General features: G+C 40.5%; 2 protein-coding genes across 9 annotated transcripts in view; one reads left to right on the forward strand and one right to left on the reverse strand.

Moving 5' to 3' along the window:
* The window catches only part of ZNF106 (zinc finger protein 106), a 109,181-nt gene extending 83,415 nt beyond the window's left edge, over positions 1–25,766 (forward strand). For 4 of the 5 annotated variants that reach the window (XM_086750020.1, XM_086750025.1, XM_086750023.1 and 1 more), the window contains exons 22-23: positions 24,784–24,879; positions 25,394–25,766. In XM_086750020.1, coding sequence (XP_086606146.1) covers positions 24,784–24,873 — 90 coding nt within the window. In that variant the 3' untranslated portion in view covers positions 24,874–24,879; positions 25,394–25,766. Of the gene's footprint in view, positions 1–24,783; positions 24,880–25,023; positions 25,178–25,393 lie in introns of those variants that run through there. The other variant, XM_086750021.1, reaches the window with a different exon arrangement.
* Positions 1,422–26,722, reverse strand: GANC (glucosidase alpha, neutral C). 4 transcript variants are annotated; one of them, XM_086750027.1, is made up of 24 exons: positions 26,545–26,722; positions 25,345–25,407; positions 23,683–23,791; positions 22,073–22,200; positions 21,355–21,537; positions 20,444–20,492; positions 18,979–19,045; positions 17,496–17,592; positions 16,783–16,963; positions 15,771–15,924; positions 14,321–14,556; positions 14,063–14,189; positions 13,732–13,811; positions 12,728–12,871; positions 12,225–12,321; positions 11,741–11,842; positions 10,996–11,239; positions 9,264–9,328; positions 8,060–8,136; positions 5,533–5,607; positions 4,997–5,110; positions 4,339–4,451; positions 2,704–2,807; positions 1,422–1,792 (listed from the first exon to the last, which is right to left on the reverse strand). In XM_086750027.1, the coding sequence occupies exons 1-24, from the start codon at positions 26,571–26,573 to the stop codon at positions 1,683–1,685; spliced, it is 2,748 nt and encodes a 915-aa protein (XP_086606153.1). In that variant the 5' UTR covers positions 26,574–26,722; the 3' UTR covers positions 1,422–1,682. The 4 variants fall into 4 exon arrangements, 2 of the variants coding, with proteins under 2 accessions (XP_086606153.1, XP_086606154.1); XR_015258794.1 differs by lacking the exons at positions 1,422–1,792; positions 2,704–2,807; positions 4,339–4,451; positions 4,997–5,110; positions 8,060–8,136 and adding an exon at positions 9,608–9,765 and having other exon boundaries at positions 5,580–5,607; XR_015258793.1 differs by lacking the exons at positions 1,422–1,792; positions 2,704–2,807; positions 4,339–4,451; positions 4,997–5,110; positions 5,533–5,607 and adding an exon at positions 9,608–9,765 and having other exon boundaries at positions 8,082–8,136.
* Between the last annotated feature and the right edge of the window lie 11 nt (positions 26,723–26,733).

The following is a 26,733-nucleotide window of genomic DNA, read 5'->3' on the forward strand; positions in this document are numbered from 1 at the left end:
CTTGGTAGTCAAAAGCAGAGTAGTTGAAGCTTGCTCCCACACATGCTGTTCCCAGATATCTGCCCTGCAGAGGACAAACAGCAGCAGGTGGAAATGACTGACCAAGCATAGGGAAAACTGAGTAAGAAGAGTAGGGAACAATGTAAAAATGGACTGTTATATTCACTTTAGTTGGCAAAAATGGTGATCATCCTTCTCTGTTTCCTAAGAGTTAATTTACTGATGTTTTTAGAAAATACTTCCCTATCCTCCTAAAATAAATTAACTAAATTTTGCCCTTTTATATCCACAAAAGCCAACTGATGGCATGTTCAGATTTGACTCAAAGCAGAACTGGTTTTAAAAATAATATTGTTGACAAGAGCAGTAAATAGAAAAGGCAAAAAACTTGAGCTGTGGAGCAATGGCAGCCTGTGAAAAGAGATGCCTGATATGGAAAGGGCTGTGGGAACAGGCAGAATGTAGAGGATGTGGGACTTGGGATTTCTCCTAGTTTTGAAAGGGAAGAAAGCATCAGGACACACCAGTCCTGTTTGCAGAGATGGTGGGAAAAAGAAGTGGGGGAACATTAGGGTGAGTGGTAAGAGAATGGGGGGATAAGCATGAAGCAGAATGGCTAAATGCAGAATTAATCCCATTAAAATTAAAAGTTTCCTTCATAAATACCAAGCTCAAATCTCAGCCAGACACTAAAAACTGACCAAGGACTTACTAAAACATGTGTAAAGGACACCAAACCTTGGCAACAGCTGGAAGATGTGGAGAAGCAGAGCTCTCCATAAGCAGAGTTGCTTCACCTGGTTGGCTTTAACCAATGATATTCAACCATGCAAAACCGCTGATTCTTTCCTAACAAAAGACCTTTTTAAAAAATAAAGTAGTACTTGTAGAGAAAGGGGAGAGATAACATGGAAAATGTTTCTGTGTGAGTCTAGCTGCTACCTCAAGCAAGTATTACACTTACGTAGACCTGTGCCTTTTCAAAGTCCAAATGCCAGTTTCAAAGCCAGCTATGGCGAGACTTCTGCACTCCCACGTTACTGTCTCGTACTATTGCACAAGTGACGGGCACAACCTACTCAAATCTGACCTTCAGTGACTGAACTGTTTGGCTAGCCTGTTGCTTACTTTTCTGTGCAGACTGCCTGATTTTGCATTGTCATAAGGACTGGAAAGGGGAAGTGTCTGAAATCATACTTGGTGGCTCCTTCTGGGTTTGTTTTCACAAGGCAGCTTGCAGGCAGAACTCTGATGATAACCTCTGTGTCTGGCTGCTTATTGAACTGGCCCAGATCTGCTCTTCTCAAGTACTCCATCCAGTCTCTGAATAGTCAGATTTTCAGATACTTACATTAAACCCTATGCCAATGAGCCACAATCTCACCTCATCAATTTATGATTTCTTGGTTCAAGTGAAGGCCTAACTGAAGCTAGCCTGGAGCAGATAACATTTAGCTTTTTTCCCCAAAAATACAATCCTAGTGCTATTACTTTTGCTGAAGAGAAGAGCTATCCAAGTTTAAATTAGTGTCATAAAATAAAAACTGTAAGAAATATTAGTTTGGGGTGTGGGTGGGAAATATGTTCCTTGATTTGATTGGATCCAAGTGAACATTTTAAGTTTTCCCAATGTATTTCCCCTCAACTTCTCAATGAATATTCTGAAGAAGTTGTGTCTCTTTTCAGTTGATGCAAATCTTCCAGTCAGCGTCAACACTCAGGGCTAAATTTTCCAGCGTCAGCGCAGAAGTCTTCATATCATATGTGAAAACCACTTCTTTTTCTTTCCCATCTGAACAGGACAAGAGAGTTTACTATATGACTTAAGAAGAACCCTTGTAAAACACAGTTGCACTTGACTCCCTCCAGTTTTTAATTCAGATTGTCCCTGCCACTAGTGGAAAAGGTTGATTAAAAAATAAATAGTAGTCAAATCTGCCCAGTATACACATAAGAATGCAGCAGAATTGGAAAAACTTTTTTTTTTTTTCCCTGACCTTTCAAACTATGGTACATCAAACCATGGAACTATTTAAGGATTTTTCTGAAAAAATACCCTTTGCTTCACATAGGTTTTCTTCCAAGCACCCTAAAATTTCTCGAGATTCACAGATGGAAGCAGAAAGTCCATGTCCGCACAATTCCCAAAGTGAAGGGACATGCTTGGAAAGTAGCCAGAAATGACAAGCCCTTCCTGTAGATGCCACTCCCTATCTATGTGGGATCCCTCACAACTTCTAGAGATACCCATGCAGTCAGGAACTCTGGGCGCTTTTGAATGAGCCAGAGGACAGAAATGTAATTCTAGTTTCGTCTGCAAGTCTCCTGTTCTAGACTAGGCAGGGTTACTGACCTGAGCAAATGGTCCTTCATTTGAAATGCTATCTCTGGTCATATTCTGTGCAGGACAAAGTTATCTAACTTGTTCATTCTGAACCACTTCTACTGATGTAGAAGTGGTAGAACTTTGCCTTACAAAGCAAGTGTTCTTCAGTTCTGCATGTAGTATTAGTGGTGAGTGGCTGCTGGCTTCTTTCACTAAATTCTTGCCTTGATATCCAAAAGCAGCAAATAAAACCTTAAAAAGCAGCTCCCTGTGCTATAACACTTCCTTTAAAGAGCTGTAAGTTTGACACTTCTAGTGAATGGGAGCAGTGCAACAGTATTTAAAAAATTCTAGGAAAATGGAAGTCAGTTCCTTACCCTTGGAACAGGCTGTCACATAAGTGGGCTGCTGTCCAAAACCCAGAACTATCACCCGTTCAACCACACATGTAGTGCGGTATTGTCCACCTTCATCCGTGCAGCTGAAAAACCAAAATTTCATACGCATTAGTTTCTGTCCATCAGTAAATGTTCAGCATCACACAGAGAAAGTACTACTTCAGTCTCACCCGGAAAGTTCCCTGTACTGGTTTCTTTTCCTCTATCTATGTTTCTCCTGAAACAAGTATAACTTTCTCCCATTATCAGCTAATTTTTTACTGCATAGCAGATTTCACAAAGTTAGAAGAAAAAAAGTTTGAGAAGGTATTTTGTGGCAAAAAAACCCATGGCTTTGACAACCAGAAAGGTTCTGGATTTTTGCAAAATGGTAGTTAAAACTCCTAAGTACAAATGTAAAGCTAATTTTAACATTTTTCAAGTAAGATGTTTCAGTCTGAGACAGTTATCTTTCATTTTGTAACTAATTTAATTTGTACTAAAAAGCTTTAAAAAAACCCTCAAATCAAAATGAAGCTTTCCTTTCCAGGGTGAACAGAATGTTATATCATTAACCTCAAAATTATTTTTTTCCAACTGCTAGATTTGCTAGCAATTTAGCAACATTTTTCCTTTCCATCCTGGATTTTTAAGTTTTTTAGATTTCATATCCCAGATAAAGATATTTGAAGCATACTTGTAACTACATTATCCTAGCTAGTCTACAGTTTTGCTTTGTGTTAAATTTTGTCGTTTTAGGACCTCCTGCTTATTTTTGAACCCTGAAGGAAAAAAGAAATGCCTGTAAAAGCACCATTTACGCATTTTACAGTCCCATGAGCAACCTCCATAGTAAAAGCATCATAGCGACATATTTAGGACCTCTTTCCTTACAAGCAGCTATGGATATTTTTGGCTTTTAGGTTGTTTCACTCAGCCTTTGCAGGATGTGTCCCCTCATGCTTCCCTTCAAATGCTTTTCTTGTATATTTTACAATGCTAATAATATGGTGCATTTGCTGATGACTTTTGGAGACTACATGTAATGGTGTCTATTTGTGGTTTCCACATAGAATCAGAATATCTCAAGTTGGAAGGGACCCATAAGGATCATTGAGCCCAACTCCCTACTCCTCACAGGCCTACCTAAAACTAAATTGTATGACTAGAAGCATTGTCCAGATGCTCCTTGAACTCTGACAGGGTTGGTGCCATGACCACTTTCCTGGGGAGCCTGTTCCAGTGACCGACCACTCTCTCAGTGAAGATGTTAGAAAAATGCATCTTAGAAAATACAAACACTCCAGGTGTTGCCTATTTACAGATCTCCCAGTTTATCTTCTTTTGTCTCTCTGATAGGCTTTACTCTTGCTGATGACTTTCTTTGTATTTGAGTAAGTCTGTACAATCCAGACTGAAACAATAAGAGAGAGCTCAGTATTTCATGTTACTGCCCTCAGACCCACGCAGAATATTATTTACCTCTGCAGTGTTATGACAGATTCTGCATGCTCTGTGACTTCACTAAGCAACAGATGAGACTAATAATTCTACGTTTGTAAGAAGGCCTCATGTACTAGAAAAGGCATTTCCAATGACAGTGTGTTGGTGGCTTCTATCCATAATTGCTGTTACCTGGAAGAGAGAACGTTCTTGTGGAAAGTGAACTTCTGATACAGGAACCTCTTCTTGTGGAGATATTGAAATGAATGCCCATCATCTAGGTAGAGCTCACCTACTGCACAGGCCTGTGAAACACATCAGATGGAGTACAAGTTAACAGCAGCTTCTAGTGCTGGACAATGAAACAAAAAATGTCTCACTATATCTTATGCTTCATAATGAAGGGTATGTGTCTTTTTTTCTTTAGTGACTTGTATCCTGAGAAGGCTCAGGGACTCCAGCTCTGAGAGTGTTCTGAAGACTTGGACAACCTGGTTTTGTAAAGTGTTGTGGGTGCCAGGTCTCACCTCGTTTATTAGAAAGACAGTTGTGGGAAGTTCTCTCTGTGTCTAAGAGGAAGTCTGTAGCCTGCTCAGTCTCTGCTCCTTTCTCCAAGGGACTAGAGGAGGGCTGAGAAACATCAGAAAAATCTTCTGCTTGTGCTATACTCAGTCTCATTTCAAGGGAACAGTGAGAAGGGGATGGGAGTCTCCTCAAAGAGGAGAAGTGGAGGAGAGCCATTGGGCATACAGATGCAGATACCACTGTGCTGACCGAACAGGCAGCAAGGACCTAAAAGGTCAGATGGGATAAAAGACAACTTTGTTAAGGGAACATCATCTCAGAGTACCTCTGTGTCCAGAGCCACGCGGAGTTCATAAGGAATATCTGTCATCCATTCTGTGGATTTTCCCGCTGTGGTCTTCAGAGGTATCACAGTGCCCCCGCGCTGGAATACAGGAATCTGCAAAACAGGTAGAAAGGTTCATATACTCTGATCATATAACTTTAACTTGGAACAGAGATAACTGAAGCTTTCTCTTATAAAAGCTCAGAAATGAACTTTTACAAGTACATAAAGAAACTATTCAACTAACAATGGGAATAGTAGTAATCTTCCTGTATCTGTACAAATGAAATATCTTTACTTGGAGAAGTCACCCTTACATCATCTCACTTTTCTCTACCATCAGGACACATTAGTGTTCAATCTAACAACAAAGGAGATGGGACTTTTCTTCTCTATAAAAGTGATTTCAAATTACATTCCTACAAGGAAATTGAAATGTCACTATTCGGATTTTGAATGTTGACAAAACAAAAGACAAATTGTTGTTTTTTTTTTTTTCTGCTCGATGGAAGCAGTGTTTTAAAACAAAACCATACATTCTCCAGTGTTACTGGGATCTTCAGAGTGCCTGGATCTTCCATTTGCTTAAATTTTCTGAAGTCATACCAAATCTAGGAAAAATGAAAAAAAAAGAATGAGTATGACATATACGGCAAGATCTGTTCCCTCTGCAGATGCAGTTACTGTTCTGCTTAACTTTATTGTCGCTATTCCTAACCTGTCCTAATTTGATGTGCAAGAAATAGCATTTACTTCTGTGGATAAGGACTTGGGGGTATTGGTGGATGAAAAACTGAATATGAGATGGCAATGTGCACTTGCAGCCCAGAAAGGCAGTCACATCCTGGGCTGCATCAAAAGAAGCATGGCCAGCAGGTCAAGGGAGGTGATTCTCCCCCTCTACTCTGGTGAGACCCCACCTGCAGCACTGTGTGTATTCAGCTGTGGGGCCCCCAGCATAAGAAAGACATGGACCTGCTTGAGCCAGTTCAGAGGAAGGCCACAAAAATGGTCGGGGGCTGCAGCACCTCCCATATGAAGACAGGCAGAGAGAGTTGGGGTTGTTCAGCCTAGAGAAGAGAGGGCTCTGAGAAGAACTTAATAGCAGCCTTCCAGTACCTAAAGGGGACCTATAAGAAAGATGGGGAGAGACTCTATATCAGGGAGTGTAGTGATAGGACAAAGGGTTTTAAAGGTTTTTAAGGTTTTAAACTGAAAAAGGGTGGATTTAGATTAGATATTAGGAATAAATTCTTTACTCTGAGGGTGGTGAGACACTGGAACAGGTTGCCCAGTGTCCTGGTTCTGGCTAGGATAGAGTTAATATTCACCTGAGCTGGGTGGAGAACTGGAGCTGGTAGCCCCTATGGCTGGGGCACCCAGCTGGGATAATTAACTAATTAGCTAACAGCTGGGGTTAATTTACCCAAATTAGCCAAAGGGCTATTCCATCGAATCTGACATCATGCTCAGTATATCAGTGAGGAGGGTGCTGAAGGGAGCCTCCTGCTACTTGGAAGAAACTGGGTGTGGAGATTTGTTGTAAGCCATTATACTGTATTTTATTCCATCACTGTTTAGTTTTCTTCTGTTATTGCTGTTAAATTTACTTTTTGTTCAATCTCAACCCACGTGTTTTTGCTGTTTGGTTTTTTTTTGGTTTTTTTTTGTTTACCAATTCTCCTTTCTGTCCCACTGGAGAGTCGGGGGAGTGAGAGAGAGACTGTGTAGTCTGGTCCCAATTGGGGCTGAACTACGACACCAGAAAAGCTGTGGATGTCCCCTCCCTGGAAGTGTTCAAGGCCAGGCTGGATGGGGCTCTCAGCAGTCTGATGTAGTGAAAGATGTCCCTGCCTGTGGCAGAGGGGTTGGAACTAAATGATCTTTAGGCTCCTGTCCAACCTAAATCATTCTATGATTCATTTTATGATTACATGATTCATTCTGCTTTTAAAATCAAATGACCTTCTGTATGGGAAGAATAAATTCTCATTCCTGAAGCACAAAAATAAGCTGATCTCTTCTACAGTTTGCATAACATCTTGTATGTCTTAGAGCATCTGGAAGCGCAAAACAAAGAAATACCTTTCTTTTTTTTTTTTTTTTTAATCTAGAAATGCTGAGTCCCACAATAACTGTATTAATATTGAAGTGAAAATTAACAACAAAGTTGCTAATAACAGGTCACAAAAAAGAGCTAAATCTGAAACTTCCCATGCACCACACTTGCCACTAGGTGTTACTGCTTTAAGTGTACCAGTCAATCAATTCCCACAGAGATCTTGATAAAAATATTTTTCTTAACTTGTTTGAAGAGCCTACTCTGGTTTTTCTCCTTATATTGAGAAAAATTCTAAGTGGCCTCAGGTGCATTAGTGGAGTCACAAGGCTCTGCATAGTCTCACACACTCCCCTTTGCTGCTGCCTTTCCTCTCATTCCTCTGTAGAGTCTTAGGCTTTCCCTTAGGAACTATTTTCCCAAAATTTCTTCCCTTCCTCCACCTCTCAGCTGCTGCAGCCAAACTCTCTGTGTAGGAGTGGATCACAGTGCCATCCTGTGGATAAGTAGCTTTACTTCAGAGAGGAACTGATCTCTGTGCATGTCAAAGTCTGCTACTCACGTCCCAGGCTACTGAGGCTTGTATTTCCTTGTCATTTTCCCTCCCCTCAGCTTCCCTCTGGTTTCCTTATGACCTTTCTTCAAAGACCTCTTTTCTTCCACATAAAAGAGAAGTTTAACCCAAAGAGAAATACATGAAAAAATGGAACTGACAAATTAGTGAAGTTGGTTTTTTTATGTTCCATGAGAAGCAGCAAGCCTTGAAGGGAGATTTAAATTACATGAGACCTGAGATTTGTGCAGCAGCTCTTGGGAAAGCAAGAAAGTAAATTTACTGTCAGCCAAGCATGCAAGGTATCAAGACAGAAGGAAAGTTGAGTGGCACAGAATGACCAGCCAACACTTGGCACAGCAGCAGTGCTCAGCAGCTGGGAAGCTGGGAGGTTGCTGTATAAAATACTTCTTTAAGCGGAACAGCTGAGCAGCTTCATACTCATCCTCACCTCCTCCGACCCTGGAAGCAGAACACTAACTGCCTTGGCTTCTGGCTCTGTGACTGGATGCACCAATAAAGCATTTCCTGGAAAAAAAAAACCAGAAACATGGCTGTCATCCTCAAGGCTGCATCTCATTGGCGCAGAAGCTGTGTGCTCTGGGGTTGTCAGCCTCCCATAGCCATTTTAGGGGCTTGCTGGGGCATGCCATGTGGTTAGCTTCACTTTCAACTGGAAAAAAAAGGCATATGTAGGGAGCTGATGGCTGCTTGGCCCTGGGATGCAGCTGGGCTGCACTGTATATCCACCAGCCTGGAGGCACCTCTGGGTTCCTCAGTCTAACAGATGACTTCCTATTACTTTTTGGTTGAACAAAAAAATACACTCTGCTAACCAAAAGAGTGGAAGACAGAAATATCCTTGTTAAAAAAAAAAAAAAAAAAGACAAACAAACCCAAAAACAAAACAAAAAAAACCCACCCTGCTTATTCTTACTGCACTGGGGATGGTTCTTTTTTACTCCTAAAAAAATACATTAATGTATATAGACTGTACAGTTTAATAAACTTACTCCCTCCTTGCCCACTGGTGCTGCAAGCTAAACCCCCAGAGGCCTCGGAAATGCTCTGCTTCACCATCATGTCCTGCCTACCTTGGTCACACTTTTGCATGAGAAGTGAATGTCCTTTCATTTGAAAGCCATTAGCAGGCACACTTGAGCCAAGAGGTGAGAAAAAAAATATTTAAATACAACACTCCCCTGCCATTCTCTCTTCCCATATGGGCTGAATGCACTTTACACAAACACACTCATCTCTTAAGCTTAATTTCTGAGAAAACTAACTTTAGCAGCTAGCAATATCAGAGTAAAAAACAATTAATTTTGGACTGCAGCTGTTTGCTACTGTCATTTCTGAAGCAGACTGTGGTCTTAGCTGCTACACTCAACGTATATATTTCAGGTCAAAACAGCCCATGTTTTTTCAGTCTGACTAGTGAGATTGAACTCAGTTTTTGCACCTCATATGACCCCTGTTTTCAAAGTGCTGTTAAAACCAGGCCCCTTAAAGAGGTCTCAAGTTCTATATTCTATTACAACGTAGTTTTTAAATGTCTCAGGCAGAGTTTTTATGTTTTCTTTTTGTCATGTGACACTCTATCACCTCAAAAATATTTAACTCAAATTCCAGAGAATGAGAAGACACCATCTTACCCAGCATGTACTCATTTTCCACACCAAAAGTTTCTATTTTCCCTGGAAACTCTACCCAGAGAGGCCTGTAGAAAGAAAAATAGTGAGATTGTTAGTTTCTTCTCTCCCACCACCCTGTTCAAGGCCTTCTGGCATTTTCAAGTTCAAGAAATAATGTACAGCTATCAAGAATTGAAGATAGGGCAAGGTCCTTCTCTGCGCCTTAAGGTACCCCTTTTGTGTCACTGATGAGAGTTCCCAGTACAATATGGGTTAAGACACTCCTATATACCTATGGTTTGGCCGCCCGCAGCCCCACTTTCTTCCCTCTTGCCTTTTTCCTTACAAACTTGCACTACATATACCTTCCTTCTAGCAAAGGAGAGATGGATGAGCCTTTCTGTCACAGACTACCAGAAATGCCGACAGCTGATGAGCTAGTCCCTGCAGCACAGTCCTTCCTGTTCTCAGCAGCTCACTATGGCTTTTACAGCACGTCTTCTCCTGGTCACGACTGAAAAACCTGCATCAGAAGTTCATTTTCAGCCTTTCTCAAAAAAAGGTAGTGCAATTACCATCTGGTTACAGAATAGCAGTTGTATATTTAAAGTTAGAGAGATTATGATAACAATAGCTCATTCAGACAGGATCTGCGTTTCCTTACACAAAAAGCCTCGTTCACCTGCTCACTCATAGGCATCCACTTGTTCCCTGCAGCCCTGCTGTTCATGTGCTTGCTAATGAGACACATTTTCCACTCTGCTTTTCTCAGTCAGAAAAATACCATGCTTCCTCTCCAATTCTGTACCTACTGCAGCAAATTTAACATAATCTAAGTTTTATTTAATATTGTGGGCAGCGCACATGTCAACATAAGCTTCATTTCAAGAAAGACAGAAACCCATTGTCTATGTCAGTGCATATAAAAGGGGCATCTACATCTACGCATGTGCTCATGCTATGTCTGTAATGCAAATCATCTTCAAAACTCAAACCACTCAACCCTTTTTGAAAAGACCTTTATGTTTTTAAAACTTAGGAGATGTATTCTACTTGCATAACAGTAAGTAAAGGTAAATGTGGTGCAAAAAGACAGTTCTAGGGCAACCTCAAAGACACAGCAACACCAGGGAGATTCATGACATTTATCTCTTACTGAAAGGATTGTTGCATTCAGTTCCACTGAGACACTTTCTTAGACGTTAGAGAGCAGTAGAACAAAATTTAGTTTCTGTTCTAGATTATTAGATTCTCTACTAAAAGAAAAACTATAAGAAATAATGTAGAGATAAACGATGAAATCACCAATATGAAGTAAGCTTTTAAACAAGAACAATTCCACAGTAACAGATACTTTCATAAGAGGCAAAATAACCTTTATGTTTTCAGACCAGCAAGTTCAGAGTCCATTAAGAACTGTTTTAAGTGTGGGTTGGAATACTACATAATGTTCTTTACTATGAGGAAAAGTTTGGAGTCCACAGTACTTTAAAAAACATCTTTAAAGACTGTGCAGTGTTTATTGAATTATTGTGTTCCAGGTGTTATTTGAAAAAACAAACCAAACATCATTTTCCTCTGAGAACTCTACAAAAGCTTGCAGAATGCATGAAAATATGTTAGTAATTTTTGTGTGTTTTTTCTTTTTAATATCTAAATAAGTCATCACAAAAGTAAGAGACGGTAATTTAACTTCCTCCCTTCATGTAACTTCCTGAAGATAATCACTAAACCTCCTGATGTATGCTCTTACCTCATAACTGGTTCAGCCGCTGTGTGTGCCCGATAAAACAGTGTGTATAAGTATGGCAGGAGGACGTAGCGCGCTCTAATGGCTTCCCTGATGATCTGGGTGTTCTTCTCCCCAAAGAGCCACGGTTCTCGCCGTTTGCTCTCCATGTTAGAATGACCTCTGAAGAAGGGCTGGTAGGCTCCAGCCTGATACCAGCGAACAAGTAATTCTGGTTCTGGATCTCCAATAAACCCTCCCACATCAGCTAGATATTGCGCAGACAAATAAAAATACACATTTTTGGAAATTATTCTGAAAAACATGAAGTTCTCCTCTAATAAACATTCCAAGTGCATAAATCCATGCATTTCACAGTGTGCTTGCAGTTCTGCTGTTGGGCAGCTGCTTTTCCAAGTAAGAGTGGAAAACTTGTGTAATAAGTTATCCTTTAACAAAAATCTCAAGAGAGCTTTTGGAGGCTAAGTGAGTGCCTTCCCCAGTGACAGAGGACTGTCACAGTGATGCTATGGAACACCACCTGAGGATCGCTGCTCCAGGTGGAACACAAACACTACATAAGAGTTAGTGGAGAAATGATGGTGAGAGCCAGGTTATTGGCTTCTGAGACCACATTAATCTGTGAAGCTGCCTGGAAATGCACTGGACTATTGAGGTTTTCACCACCTGTGTTGAAGTCTATTTTGGGATACAACCTTGGTGGCATCAGTCATCTATGCATAGTGAGCAACCCAGCTAAACACCTTACCTCCACAGAATGAAATCCCTGCAATGCTGATGGTGAGAAGCATTGGAATGGATATTTTCAAGTAACTCCACTCTGCTGTGTTGTCTCCAGTCCACACTGCCCCTGGAAATACCCAGTTTCAGCATTACACAGGAAAGTTGAGCATATGCTTCAGCTTATGCTTGCAGTTAAGGAAAGAAGACAAGAATGGTCATGAACTACTGGTGAACTGCTGTTCATTGCAACTTTTTCTTTATACACACGTGCTCCTGAAATCTGCAATAAAAGCGGGCAGTGGTTTGTCACAGGACATGGGTTGTTATTCTGCCCTTAACTTGTACACACTTTGTCAGCCTCTCCTGATTTTTTTCAATCACTTGCACTCTTGTGAGCTCATCATGTCACTATTTCTAAGACAGTTTCTGTCCTCTCTAGACTTAACTACTATACACCAAACTTAATGCAACAAAGCAGTATGGAAAGCATCCAGCTAGTCCTTACTTACCATACTTCTGTGATCCAGCGAAAAAAGATCGTGTGAGGACAAATGGTCTCTCTTTTCCTGAAGAACGTTTGATGAGTCCTTCTGCAGTTGCCATTTGCTGAAAAATCATTAATGTAAAAGTCAGGAAAACAAACTCTATAATTAGGATATTTGCTACACTGCCTTTTTAGCCCTCCCACGGCAAGAAAATTAAGACATCTGTACCCATAAATAGCACATATTATTAAAGCAACACTTTCTTACTAGAATATACTTGAACAAAAAAAATTATTAATGTGGTGTAGTCACAACCCATGTAATTTGCATTGTTATGGTAGAGAGTACATGGATGTTGTCACATTTTCTTGTGACCAATCACAGAGTTTATTTCAAATATAGCAATATCCACCACAGTGGAGTTTCAGTCCTTGATGGAGGTTACAGAATACCTACTACTGTGTAAATTACCTCATTAGACATACTCCATGAGAGTAACTGCTGATTTGCGTCTCCAGATACTCTACCTGGTAGAATCCGTAGAGGTTGTGTACTTCCCGGTGCTCCCAGTTGTTGTAGTGCACAGCATCTTTCTGCATTGTTAGTTCTGCCCCTTTGAAGACTGAGGGCTCATTCATATCATTCCATACAAAGAGGATATTAGTGGATCCCTAAGACAGAGGGTTGCAATTAGGACTTAACAGAGCCATTACTGTGACTTAGTGTGTTTATCTGTAGTGGGTGTCAGACCAGTCTGGGGTATGAGCAGAAACAGCAGCAGCAAGACATGGTAATTATACTCCTGTGGTCACTTGAAAGCTGCCAGTCATTCAACTCATCTCTCAGCCCTTCCGGTCAGGCTGGCAGCCTACAAGCCCACTTGATTTTTGCGGTTCTTACAAAACTCAGTAGGTACTTGCTATTCCTGCCTTCAGGCAGGAAAAAGAGAAATATTAAATAGCCATAAGGAAAAAGTCAGAGAAGGCCAGAAGAGAAAAACTGGAAAGGAAATGCAGCATGGGAAATGTGTGTTACACGAGAGTGGTTTCAACAACCTTGCTGCAATGCAGAACTTCAGGGTGAGGGAGGGAACTGGAGGTGTCCAGCAGTGTTCACCCAGACACTTTCAGCACTAGGCAGGAGTGCTGGAAGGAAGGCCAGGGTGAAGTGACCATAAGCTATGAGACAACAGTCCCACATCACTCCTTCTGTGCTATCATGGTAGTAAAAGCTGGAATTGCAGCAGCTGTGTTACATCATAAGTTGCTAAAATGGCTGCAGTTTATCCATCCTACTGCTGCAACCAAGTGAACAGGTTCACTGGTGGCATATGGATTCCAACTTTCTTACTGTAGACAGCTCCGTGGAGAAAATTCTTCTGTAGTAGTTCAGCTTATCAAGATATTTTCCTCTACACTATGACAACACAGCTACAAAAGCCACCAACTTGCTTAGACAGTAGTTTATCTTCTCTCTTTTCCCCATTTTCAGGCTTTCTGGGATACGTAGATCAGAGCAAATAAATATATACCTTGTATGTTTTGAAGGCAAATTGATCTGCATACCATTTTCGCACTTCAGGATTGGTGAAATCCAGGTAACAAGAGGAACCTGTGGATGTGACAGATCCCAATTATTTACCTGATGCATTGTCTTTGCATGTAAATACAGCGGCCTAAAGCTAAGATGCTTTCCACAATGGGCAGCAATAATACGGTCGCTACTGTTTCTGAAACAAGAGCTCAAGAGCAAATTCCAGGTGGACTTGGAACTCAGTACCTCCACTTCCATGGGTCCCAATTACACTGCTCTAAATTTAAAAAAAAAAACCAGCTTGAAACGTAGAGATAGTGTTTTTTTACCTGGCCAACAGATGCCTTCAAAATCTTGCCCATTTCTATCTTTCACAAAATATCCCTTGTCTTTTGCCTGTGAATACAGGGTATACGTGGGATCAGCCTTAATGTGAGGATCTACAATGACGACAAGCTGCCAGGATAAGAAAACAAACTGCATCATTAGCATTAGCATTGTTTCCTGTACAGGAAGTACCTTGGTTAAAGCTAGATTGGGTAGCTTTACACTACAAATAAATATTTTCTCCCTGGTATATTATTTACCTTGCGTTTTTTCTTCCTGAGATGTTCTTGCATCTTCCTGGGGTTCTGGAATTTCTTTTTGTCCCAAGTAAAATACCTCTTGCCATCAGTGTGCTCTATGTCCAGCCACATCACATCATAAGGAATGTCATGGTCATCAAAGCCAGCATCTACTGCCTTGACATCTTGCTCATCCTCATAATTCCAGCGGCACTGATGGTAACCCAGAGAAAAAAGGGGGGGCAGAGCTTGAGTGCCTAGGAAGAGTGTATGAATGAAGATAACACTGTTAATGCCTTTCAGGATTCTATCTAGAGACTCTAGAAAAGTTAACCTGATTAATATGTGTCTGTCTGGAGCCAGGGAACACTGGCTTAAGTTGACTCTATAGCATGTTCATAATACTGAAGTGACCGAACTCTTGAAATAACAAATATTATGTGCTCAACAGCCAGAAAGATAATGATAATACAAGCATGAGAAGGAACTTGCTGTTCCATGACGCTGAAGTGTTATTCCAGTAATGCATATAAGTTTTTTTCATTGTTTTCTAATGTAAAAATATTCTAGATTAGCTTAACTGTCATTAATGCAAACAATTAAATAGATTTTAATTGGTAGAATGCAATTTCTGTGGCTGCTTGAACCTGAGTAGTGTAAACAGGTCCATGGGTGTTGCAGCACAAGAAGAACCATGGAATCGCAATTGTTAGGAATTTTTAAAATTAGGAAACATGTATGTATGTATGCATATGCCAAAAGGGAGCTGGGAAACTTTCCCAAGTGTGCACTTCTGCTTGGCAAGATCCTCATGTGATCTGGCTACCTTCCTATTCCTGTTCAGCTGAGCCACATTATTTCCATAATATCTGTGCAGCAAAGAACTGTTGCTAACACACTAAAGAACTACCTAGGATATGCCTGTGCTTTTAATTCTCTCTAGTACATTAAAAATTTTGCTTTCATAAAATGTTAGTCCTCTTGTCTCCATTTTTTTAGTCTCTTCTTGTGCCTATTGCTTTTTTTCCTTTCCCATATCTGCATGCCATCTCTGCTCCCTTCCCGAGTGAACACACTGGACAGTTACCACTTTTCTTTCTCTGCTCTCCAGGATACATTACTCCATAACTTCAGTCTTTTCTCATTATCAAGGGGCCTGTCTTGATGGTGACTGGCAGTTCTAGATCCATGTCTCCTCTCTTCATCTAAGGGAGCAGTTTCAGATAGCAATAACCATGCTGTCTCTCAATCAGGGCCAAGTTTGACCAGCTGCAGATGCTAGGGAAAACAAGGATGGAGGACTGTCTTCACAAAGCACCAGCCTTTGCTGCACAAACTGCAGTTTGGGAACAACCAGCCTCCTGCACACAATGGACTAGGTAACTATTAACCCACTCTCCAGTACAGCATGTTCCTCAGAGAATCTCCCAGGTGAATGTGCCATATTGACTCCAATTATGTGAGTTAGTACCTGTCAGTTGTGCAAATTGCTTGAAGACGTCAAACGCAGTGGGTCCCATCAGCAGGAAAACATCAATGATCCCACTTTCTGACATCCAGCGCACATCAGTTAGAGGCACTGCTCTCTGCTTAGCAGTCTCTGCAGCAGATCCGGATGGCATGTGCTTTGAAGTAAACCAAGGTAAAATTGAATCTGTCTCTCTCTATCAAACTTTTGTTCCATCAAGGAGCAAGGATGGAATACCACAAAATTCACTTAACACATATCTGGCAGGTACTAGGAACACACACTGAACATTTCTTATATATCCTTCACAAATCCTTTACCTTGCATACTGCTTATACAAAATACAGAGTAATAATTAATGAAGAAAAATGGGTAACAAGGGGTAAAGTAATTAAAGCTTTTCTGTAATTAAAGACTATGCATTTTCTGCAGCATCTTTGAGTAATATCTATAACTATACCATGAGTAATAAAGAAAATTAATAATTTTAACTATGTAATTAAGTGCTGGAATAAAGGAAGATTTTTTTAAAAACTGTTTCAATTTAAATAAAATTCATTTGTTTGTGTTTCAGGAGTTGAGTGAGTTCATTTCCTGAACATTTTATGTTTCTTGAAGGTCAATTACATTCCACAGAAGAACGAGCCTGCTATGCAGAAATGTGTGGCAATTCCAAGAATTTAAAAATTCAGAAAAAATTCCTCAAATTCAAGAGATTGTCAAGATTTTTGTCCACCCTTTTTTCTGCCTGCATTGAATATTTCCTCTCTGCCTTCTCCTGTAGATTTGTTAAGGTACAAGTTCTCTAACTTGGCTCTTGAAAGGAGTCATGTCCTTGTTCTTTTCAGTGGTTGAATACAACACATTTAGCAGTAGGGAGGACAGGAGGAAGAGACTGACAATTCTTCATTAGACAACAGAAGATAAATCTCCAATAACATTGTTGTGTTCCTGTTGGCCCTACCCTGGAGTGTTTTCTTTCATTATTAAATTCTGAGGAAAGTGAGCAACTCACCTCAGCTACTGCCTTTGTACTAATATCCACCAGCGTTTCTGAAGAGTTCAGCCAGAAGATCCCTGAAGTTCTCTTAGGCTTGTGTGCTAAAAGAAGGGGCACTGAACCATAAATGCCTATTTTGTCATGTATCTTGTGGCCGAAGATATCTAAATTATAAAGCCGGTAGGCGTCACCATCACTAGGACAAACAAGCAGATGTGTTTGTAAGCATCCTGCACTAGGCCAATTTTAGCTCTATTGCCATCCCACTAAACTCAGTGAACGCTCTGTATTATGGTTTAGCATCCAGAGCTGAAATGTGGACAGCCTAGATTACTGCTTCTTTGCTTTGGTCCTAGCTATCTGAATCAAACATTTTTGCTGCCAGTGAGACTACTACCCATTTGCCCTAAGTCCTAAAATATAAATTCTGAACATTCCTATCCTCCCATGGAGCTGCTCTTAAGAGCTCTGCTTAAACATGACCAATCCTGCAATTCTGAAAAGAATAGAAGGAGTCATTCATAAAATTGCAGAGTGGAAAGGGAAAGCAGAACAACTTACCCCACATGGACAGGGGCTATGATTCAGCTTTCTGTATCATTAAACTAAAATATACTGTATATAATATACATATCTCAAGCTGTTGTCTGCACTAAATTATTAAGACAATGTTCTAGCTCTCCTCTACAAAAATGATACTGCTTTCACTAGCAATCTGCCAACTTTACCTGGTGTTTTTGAGAAGAAGTGCTTCTGTGTGTTGTGGTATTCCATAAACATGATCAAATCCATGTAAAGAGAAGTCCATGCCTACAGAAGTAGGACCTGTGGGAATAACATTAAAAGAGAAGACCACAGAGTTCTATTCTCAGGCTTAGCTGAAAGCAACAGAGCAGAGTAACCTAACTGAAAAAAAAAAAATAAAATTAAAAAGCAGGTTTTAATATTTAGCTTTTTCATATTTGCTTTCAACTTCACTTTCATTATTACTTATGTACTATAGAGGTAATATTTTAATAAGATTTTATTGTATTTATTCTGATTTTGATCTGCTTAAGAAGATAAAATGAATCACTTAAATAGAAAATAAAGATATGTAATAGTGGGTCACTCCTTTATTCCATAGTGAAACTGCTTAAAATTATCTCCTGTTTCTATGCCAGTACCAACAAACCAAGTTTTGCAGCACAGTGGTACAGCAGAGAGGACTTTAGTGTCAGAGTTGCCTGTTTTCTACTGCTTTTCTCTTCAGCCTCAGCCAGTGGAGTAGCATACACAAGAACCTCTGAAAGTGATACCATGTTGGCTCATTCCTGAATCCAGAGCAACTTTTGGCAGGTGATCAGAGATCCTATAGACTGACAAGCAGTGGCTTCAGGATCAGAACCTGACCATATGGACTTTACTCCTCCAACACAGAGAAACAGAAAAAAACATGATGCTGGCCTAATACATCAGATACGGCATGAACAACAAGGGTAGCAACTTCCTGTCACTCTTTGTCTTGACTGTGAACTGAAGACAGCCCTGACAGCAAAAGGAAGCTTTTTCAGACTTCCCTCTCCCTACTGCAGCTTATGGGTAGTGCTGGTTGCTATAAGTGTGCATGATAGTGGTAATGGACAAAGCTAACAAACTCAGTTAATGCAGAATACAACTGGACAGACAGCAGATGGTCATAAATTTTTGTAATTAATAATTTAAATTGTATTTGAGCTCCTAACTTACAGGTTTCTATAACCTTCTTATCCCTTCAGGCTGCTCAGTATTTCTTTTTGCAGTCCCTCACTTAAAAAGAGTTTTTCTGTGACAACAATTAATGCTCAGATATCATGACTTCTGATATGTCATGAGAATAAACTACCAGTGAAATCAATGTTACGTGCTGATACTAAAAGGGGAAAAAAATGAAAATTAAAAAGGAAATAATGCGTTATATACCAGTCAGTCAACACAGACAGGGTTATGCTGTGTCAGAAATGGTATACAGAGAGCTGACAAAATGGGTCACATTTAATGTGTTCCCTCCTGAACAGAAATCCAATGAATATTTCCAGTACTTTAGTCAAATTTGTTACCCATCACTGATACCTGATAGGCAAGTTAAAAGGAGTGAGACACTGTGGCTAAACAGAAAGCAGACAGAAATATGAATGAACACAGGTGTATACAAAGCAGTAAAGCTGTTTTCAGAACTAGGCTGAGACTTACCATGAGCTTTGATGTCTAAGAAGTTGCTAAATTTCTCTTGCCATAGACCTAGATCCTCTTGTTTCTTCTGCATAAATAGAAATAGCTAAGCCTTTATCTCTAAGAAAAACATGTTTATTCACACGAGATTTGTACATTGGTAACTCTTTTTTTTTTGCCAAATATGGTTAACACAAATAAATCCAAAACACAATTCAGATCCCACTGCAGGAATTTACACTGAAGAACTGATGTGCTAGTAGAGCACACGTGCTCTCTGCTACAAGCATGAAAGTAATACCTGAGATCTTGGATAGGCTCATAGAATGATAGAATAGTCCAGGTTGGAAGGGATCCCAAAAGATCATCTGGTCCAACCTTTTATGGGAAAGGGAGCCTAGATGAGATTATCTAGCAACCTGTCCAATTTCATCTTGAAAACCTCCAGTGATGGGGACTCTACGACATCCCTGGGGAGGCTGATCCAGTGAATGATTGTTCTCACTGTAAAAAACGTCTTTCTTCTGGATGTCAAACATGACTATGAAATGCAAAGATTGCATGGATGGAACCAAATAGGAAAACCTATACAAAAAAAAACAACCCACTCCCCTAAACAGTAAGTGTCAGAAAACAAAAAAAAACCCTCTCCTCCTGTGTGTGTACCTCATACTTTTCACCTCCTCCAAAGTTTGAGTCTTGTGCCCTCCCATTCATTGTCCTAGAATTTCCACTTTTTGCAGTGTGCAGTGTCTTTCCTGGTTTTCTTTTCTACATTCATCCCAGAATAAGCAGATGTGGCCTCCTGTGGCTGTGTGATTCCCCCAAAGCAAGCACACTCCCTGGCAGAACCCAGAGTTCAGACATAAGTATGCTGAAGGTAGCATATCTCCTACCATTTATAACAGACAGTGGAGTAAGCAGCCACCTGCTCTACAGGAGGCTAAAATTATATCATGGACATAACTCAGCCTCCTGAGGAAACTGGTATGTGTCTTTATGCACTGCCAGGACGTGGTCTTTTTTCAGAGAGAATCTTACTTCTGTATTAGGCACAAATGTATGTGGAAACGTATTTTTGGACTGTTATAAAACAGGTCTCGTTCTTTTGAAATTCTCTTTGTAATTAACAGGGAATTTGAAAATGACCAAATATCACCACAAGACTCCTGTTTTCCAAATCAAATGAGAGAACAAAAGAGAAAGGCATTCTAAATAAAAAGGCCAGGGAAAAAAACATTTTTGACCCAGATCTACCTGACTGATGCCTTCTACAGCCCTGGTAAAATACATAAACCTTTATTCAACTATGAATTTGCAAAATATCTCTACACGAAATACCAGGTCCTTTTTTAATTTCACTAGAAAGTGGTTAGACTATGTTTGTAAACATAATACCAAAAGAAATAATGAACATGTGATCCTAATTAATCAATTCTCTTTTCTACAAAACATTCATGCTGCAATTAGAGTAAGCATGGGTTACCTTAGAGGAATCTCTTGCTGCCTCCTCCTTGTTTTCTGCTGTAGCTTTTCTAGGGAAAACAAATACATAGAAATAATCAGTTTATTGTTAACGTAAGGAAGGATTTCAAAGAGAAAATTCAGATAGCATTATGCATTGCCTTATACCTTATGTAAGAGTTTTTGGGGCTTCAGTATTCTGAAAATCACAGTTGAGAGCTCTAACTGGCAAATAATTTTAATATTCAATGTTTTAAGATAATCTTCACTTCATATTTGAGTTACATTGACTCCTTGGCCTTTCACATTTATTTCTATCCATGTCAGTGCTTTACTCACCCAGAAGATCCTCACTTCTTTGTTATTCTCTGTTAAGGGCTCTCTGTTAATTACAATGTTTGAAATAATGCCCTCTTGCTATGCTCTTTTCCTAGCTGTGACATGTTGTGCACTGTGGTTTCTCACCCTTTCAGCACTTTGCAGTGGGATTGACCTGTAAAATCTTGCAGCTATACAGCACATTGTAAGTTGAACAAAACTTACTTCAGGAGCTTATACAGTGAATAAAACTTACCTAAAGAGTAAGTTTAGTCATAAAAGGAGATGAAACTAATAACCCCATCATACTACCATCACTCATTGCCAAGAAAGACAAGGGGTACCACAATACTCCAGTGTTCTACACAATTGGCCATTAAATGAGGTTAGCATTTTGCACACGGCTGCTGGAAGGGATTAAAATAGTCTGCAGATAATTGATCTAGAATTTCTTTGTTAAAACTTCACAATTGTACTTACTGGTATGAAGTAAAAGAGAAGACAGACTTCAATGCATAAGAGCTTCTATCACAGAAATTGCAATTCCATAGAACTGTTTACCTTCAGCTACAGCACAATCAGTACATACTACAATGTGATAGACAGATACTATACCTATCACTGGGAGGTGGTCGTAGGTGCTCAAAATACAACAACCCATTGGAATTCATGCTCAGAACAGTCTCACCCTTGGACTGTAGCTCAATCTGGAAGGGGTTTGCTGTGACTTGAAGTTTGTAGTCCTCATTAACACTTGACAGCACCAAAATACCTGCCTCCTTCTGGGATATAAAGAGACTGGCAAATGAAAAGCAACAACAGCTTTATATTAATCAGCAGCACATGAAATCCACTGTAACTAAATAACAATTTGAAACAACAGATGGGCTGAGAATATCCACATATATTATAAAAACCTCAAGGCTAATGCTGAGGCAAAGAACCCCAGAAATTCATGCTGTGCTCAGGGCTCACTCTACAGTGCAACAGGTGGCTGCAGAACTGCCACGAAAACTACCCAGAATTTCTATTCCTTTCACATTAACAGGTAGTGCCTTAGGTAGAAATGATGCATCATACCAAGTACGCTATTTTCTGATTGGGTTAAATAGCCTCAAGTCTCTTACATGTATGACAAAACTTTCTCCTATGTATTTAACATTAATTTTCGAAAGTAAATTAACCACAAGCATTTTTATTTTCTCTTCCTGTAACAACTTTTTATTTTAGAGTGACAACTGCAGTGTCGCGCAAATGCGGGAGAAGGGAAAAGATTATTGCAAATGAACCTGTATAAGTTACTAAGGTGCTAAATAATTTTCCCATCACTTACCTCTGGGTGGTAGGTTCCTTTATAAGAACATCAGGAACTTTGTATCTTGGTCTGAGAGGAGCCACCTCATCAATTTTAAGCCTGAAAATATTGCCTTCTATTTCACAAATTTCTACTTGTAGAAGAACCTGGGAGCAAACAAATTAATAAACTGGTAGTGAGAAAAAATACCAACTTACTTTTCAACTCAGCATCACTCTCTGGAAACAAACATGCCTGGTTTCTGACTTAATGTTCTTTAGCATTGTTGAGCAACAACCATCATCCATCTGAATTTACACCAGCTAACTCTACTTCTTCACTTTGAAGAAGCAACTCTTTTTAAGTGGACTCTTTATCTTCAAGTCTCTAATGCCTAGCATTTTGCAGCTCTCCCCATAAGAGGCATGGCAAATAGGGGTGGTAGACACTAATCTCAAAGTCTGGACAATTTCACTACTGCGCTGTCAGTGCAAGAGCAGGATACCACTGAGACGTGGGCTTTTTGCAAAAACATCAGTGCTCTGTGTTCACCAGTATTCACAGTGGTCCTGACACTGATGAACTGTGTCAGAAAAACACTCAAAGCAAATGCGTAATACTGCCCTAGCCACTGTAACTTGCTATATTACAGTTCAGGGAACTGGGAAGTCACTCTGCTCTAGTTTACATAAAATGACTGATTTTCCTTCCGTGGAGGATCCCTATACCATAAGCCAGATTTTTTCCTGTTTTTTCCTTTCTTAATCTCTCCTCCCATGAGACACAAAACTGGCTGAAGAATTTTGGTCTGATATTTTTTCCCTCTACATGGAAGGCAACCAGCCCCACTCTCTTCAAAGGTATAAAATGAAAGAGCCATAAGACCAGATCCTGCTTCCTAGGAAATATTTTACATTATGTCATCTTTGTATAAATGCCCAGATAGTCTAGGAAGCCACAGAGCTTTCAGTCTTTCATATGCCTTAAAATCTAGACAAAAAAAAACGGCCTCACTTTTCTGTGCTGACTGCAAAGAAGGTCGGGATGAACAAGGGAGGCAGAAAATACATTTATGCAGAGCATCTACCTAGTGAGATGCTTAGAGCATGGAAGAGAGCTGTAGTTCCAAACTCCCATAATCTGTGGACAGGTTAGGTTGCCTGTTCCCTGGGTGAATGTGCTAGCTGCTATGCTGTTAAATGAGAGAAATAGAAGACACCCCTCTTCCTGGCTGTCTTCTTAAATGTGAAGACTTCTTTTTCCCCAAAAATTGCCTTTGAGCAAACACAGGAATACAAAGGTATAGTTAGGAGGTGCTGGAACACAGGTCTTCTTATTCCATTACAGAAAAAATAACGTATTATTTTGGAACAGTGGAGAAAACTCTGAATTAAAAACATTTTTTTCAGCTGAGAAGAGCTCTATTCAGATTTTTCATAAAGTCATTATAGATTTTTTTTAAGTTCCTTAAAATATCTGCTCTCCTTGCACAGTCTCGAGTTGTCCAATAAATACTGACTGGTAAGGACATCTTCAGGCCTCAAATATCTATAACTGAAGAATCTCAAAACTTGCAAATATTATCAGACTTGTTGATAATATTCACTGCTCTTTCTGTAGCCACCCTCTTACACTAGGTGGGATCTCACCTTATTCTCCTCATGAATAATTTGGAACTTGACATTCTCATCACTTAACGTGACTGAATCCAACAATGCTCGATACAAGGATTTTCCAGGATGCAGAAGTTTCTGACGCCTGTCAAGACAGAAAATTATACTTGGTGTCCCTAATTATTGTGGCTTATATTACACAGAGGGACATAATATTGTCAGAAATGTCTACTTAATAATTTTGTCTTGAATTTTTTTCAAATACAATTATTATCAGTGCTTCAAGTCAAGGAGAAAAAGAAAGAATATGGTTTTGAGCACACATACATGTTTATGAATGAGATGTTAGAGGGTTTGGTCACCCATCATCACCCTACAGGGTTTTTTTAAAACAATAACAGTCTCAATTCAAGTGTCCAACTCAATTCTCAGTTGTCCAGTTACATTCTTCTTTTTTCCATGACCCCAGAAATTTCAGCTGAATAATCTGTTTTTCATTTTCTGTCATATAGCCTTTCTTGGTTCACAGCCTCTTGGTGAACAGCTTCTACATTCTGCGGTGACAAAGCAGTATATGTTTGCAATTTTTAACCTCCTAAATATGCACTGAGGAAATTATTTTTCAACAAACCTGCTGACTAGAGAGTTTTGACTACAGCTTTTGGCCCTGATTATGGTTTTAGGACAGATTCTGAAATAGAGGCTCTTTCAATTGTTTGTAGAATGCTCCTTGCTGAGCCCAGGTTTTATGAACTATTTGAAGTTAAGTGTCTTGGAGGCTACCTTAAAGGGAAGAGTCTTAATTAGTAAACAGACTTTGATTCCTCACAAACAGATATTGCACAAACGTGAGCAATCAGATAAAAGACTTCTTTTAAAAGCATAGCAAAGACAGGATCTGATGCTTGCCCACACGTGGCAACCTCCTGCTGAGAAATCAGATGTGTTAAGTTAAAATGGTGGCAGGCTAGAAAGGGCTGGTGTGAAAAGAGGAAGGAGTTCTGCTCCCACAAGCAAAATGTTATTTGGGGTTTTCTGAACATAATTTCTAGCAGAACAGAAATGAATACCTGAAACTGTAACCAGTACATCAGTGGCTAATTGGTATAACACTGGGCAATCATTCCTTTCACCCAGGTACTGGATAGAAGACAATGGAGGATGGAAGGAAGAAAAAGCTGGAGGAGAGGTATCTCAGTTAGAAATGTGATGAGAAGGATCACTTAGCTTAAAGTGAGCTTTAAGAGACTAACGAGCTAGAATTTAGATTTGATGCTGAATTCTGTCCAAGGTACTTGTTCAGCAGGACTGTAATCATTTATGCCATTGTCACAGACTAACGGTTTCTGTTAAGAATTCTGTTGTTTTGAACTACAGATATTCAAGAAATATCTACGTCAAGAAAACAACATGTGTCTGAGTGTATCTATAGTTAAAATATTGCTGGGGCTTTGTCAGATGAGAGGACTGACTCTTTTGAATTTTAACAGAAGAGGTTTTGTGTGTAAGATTCTACCATTTAAAATATGCTGATTATCGCTCACTGACAGGCAAGTGGAATGCTCACTTTGCAAGATAAATCCTGAAAGTAGCAGATTTGCTGTGATTGAAAATCAACGTGTAACTACTTCCTGTATCTTTTACTATTGCTAGTTTAAAAAAAACAACAAAACCCTACACAACAATTGTTCTCTTTACCTGTAAAAAGCAATCTGATTGCATTCCTTAAAGGTGCTTTTGTCCACAGCCTCGTCTTGGACACTAGAAAGAGCAGATAAAGAAAATGTTTAAATGTGTTCACCCAACACCTGCTGAATGATCAGATGATGGGGGTCCTCCTCTAGAGGGGTAAGGATTAAAGAGCCTGCAGACAACTGTGGTGACATAAAATGTGCTGGACTTTGAAGTACTGTGTTTGGATATAGGAAGAATTTCTTACACATTTAGTTCCATGCTGAACCATTTCCTTTTAAATTCTGATAATTTTGGCAAACAATTGAATCTGTGACTATCAGAAATGCATTTCAGCACGAGTGAATTCTTGGGGCTTTGCATTTTGAAGCCACATCCCTCTCTGCAGTCCTTACAGTCAAATATTATGTTCCAGCAATAAGAATGGAGAAAGAGGCAGGACTGGCAGAAAAGGAGAAACCCTGCAGTCTTCTCTTCTACCTGCTGTGGGACTGATGAGGGAGGCAGGCTTCTGATGGCCCTGCTGAATGCCCTGTGTTGTCTTCTAGGCTTGAGGTAATGTTTAGATCTATTAGATAACAGTAAATTTTTTTGCTTGCCTAAAAAAATGGACTGCCAGTGTTGTCTATCATCAAAATACTGTCCACAACATGCTGAGTTCAGACACACACGGAAGAGAATAAGGTGTTAGTACTGGCGGCCAAAGAGCTGATGCTCAAAAAATCCGTTTTAATTATATACATGCAACATATATAATGCAGATAGCAGCCTGTGAACCAAATATGAGTAGACCTGGATTAATATGAGACACCTCACAGTAACCATGTGTTGAGACAATTTAACACGTCCCATTTTTGCCCGAAGTTACTGGTGCGCCTTCGGGTGTTTGCACCAGCTCTGCGGCGCTCTGCTGCCGCGTGTAACGCCCCGCAACCGGCCCGCCTCCCAGCCCCCAGCCTGCGCCCTGTCAAACCCGCTCTCCGCCCTCCCTCCGCGGCCAGGGAGGCTTTGCCCTGGCAGCGGCGGCGGGGACGGCACCGCCACGGCCCCCGCACGCCTGCCCCCGCTCACCCCCGGCTAGCTCTGGGCTGTTCCTGGGGCCGGGCCCGCACCTCGCCGCTCCCCGGCGGAAAGCTGTGGAGACACCCCGGCAGCACTTGGAGCCAGGAGAGGGCCGGCCGAGGAGCGGCTACCGGGCAGCGTTACCTGATTTTCCCCGGCGTGACCGCCTCCATGGTGTGGCTGCCCCGAGCGGCCGCCGGAGAGGCGAAGGGGAGACCACCAGAGGGAGGGGCGGCAGCCGGGGGAGCGAGGTTGCTCCTCCCGTAACGGCTTTGCTTCGCCCGCGGCAGGTGCCCCAGACCCTACCGGGGCGCTCCGTCACCGGGCGAGCCG

This window comes from Chlamydotis macqueenii, chromosome 5 (genome assembly GCF_036417535.1).
Source record: "Chlamydotis macqueenii isolate bChlMac1 chromosome 5, bChlMac1.mat, whole genome shotgun sequence".
In the NCBI taxonomy this organism is placed as follows: Eukaryota; Metazoa; Chordata; class Aves; order Otidiformes; family Otididae; genus Chlamydotis; species Chlamydotis macqueenii.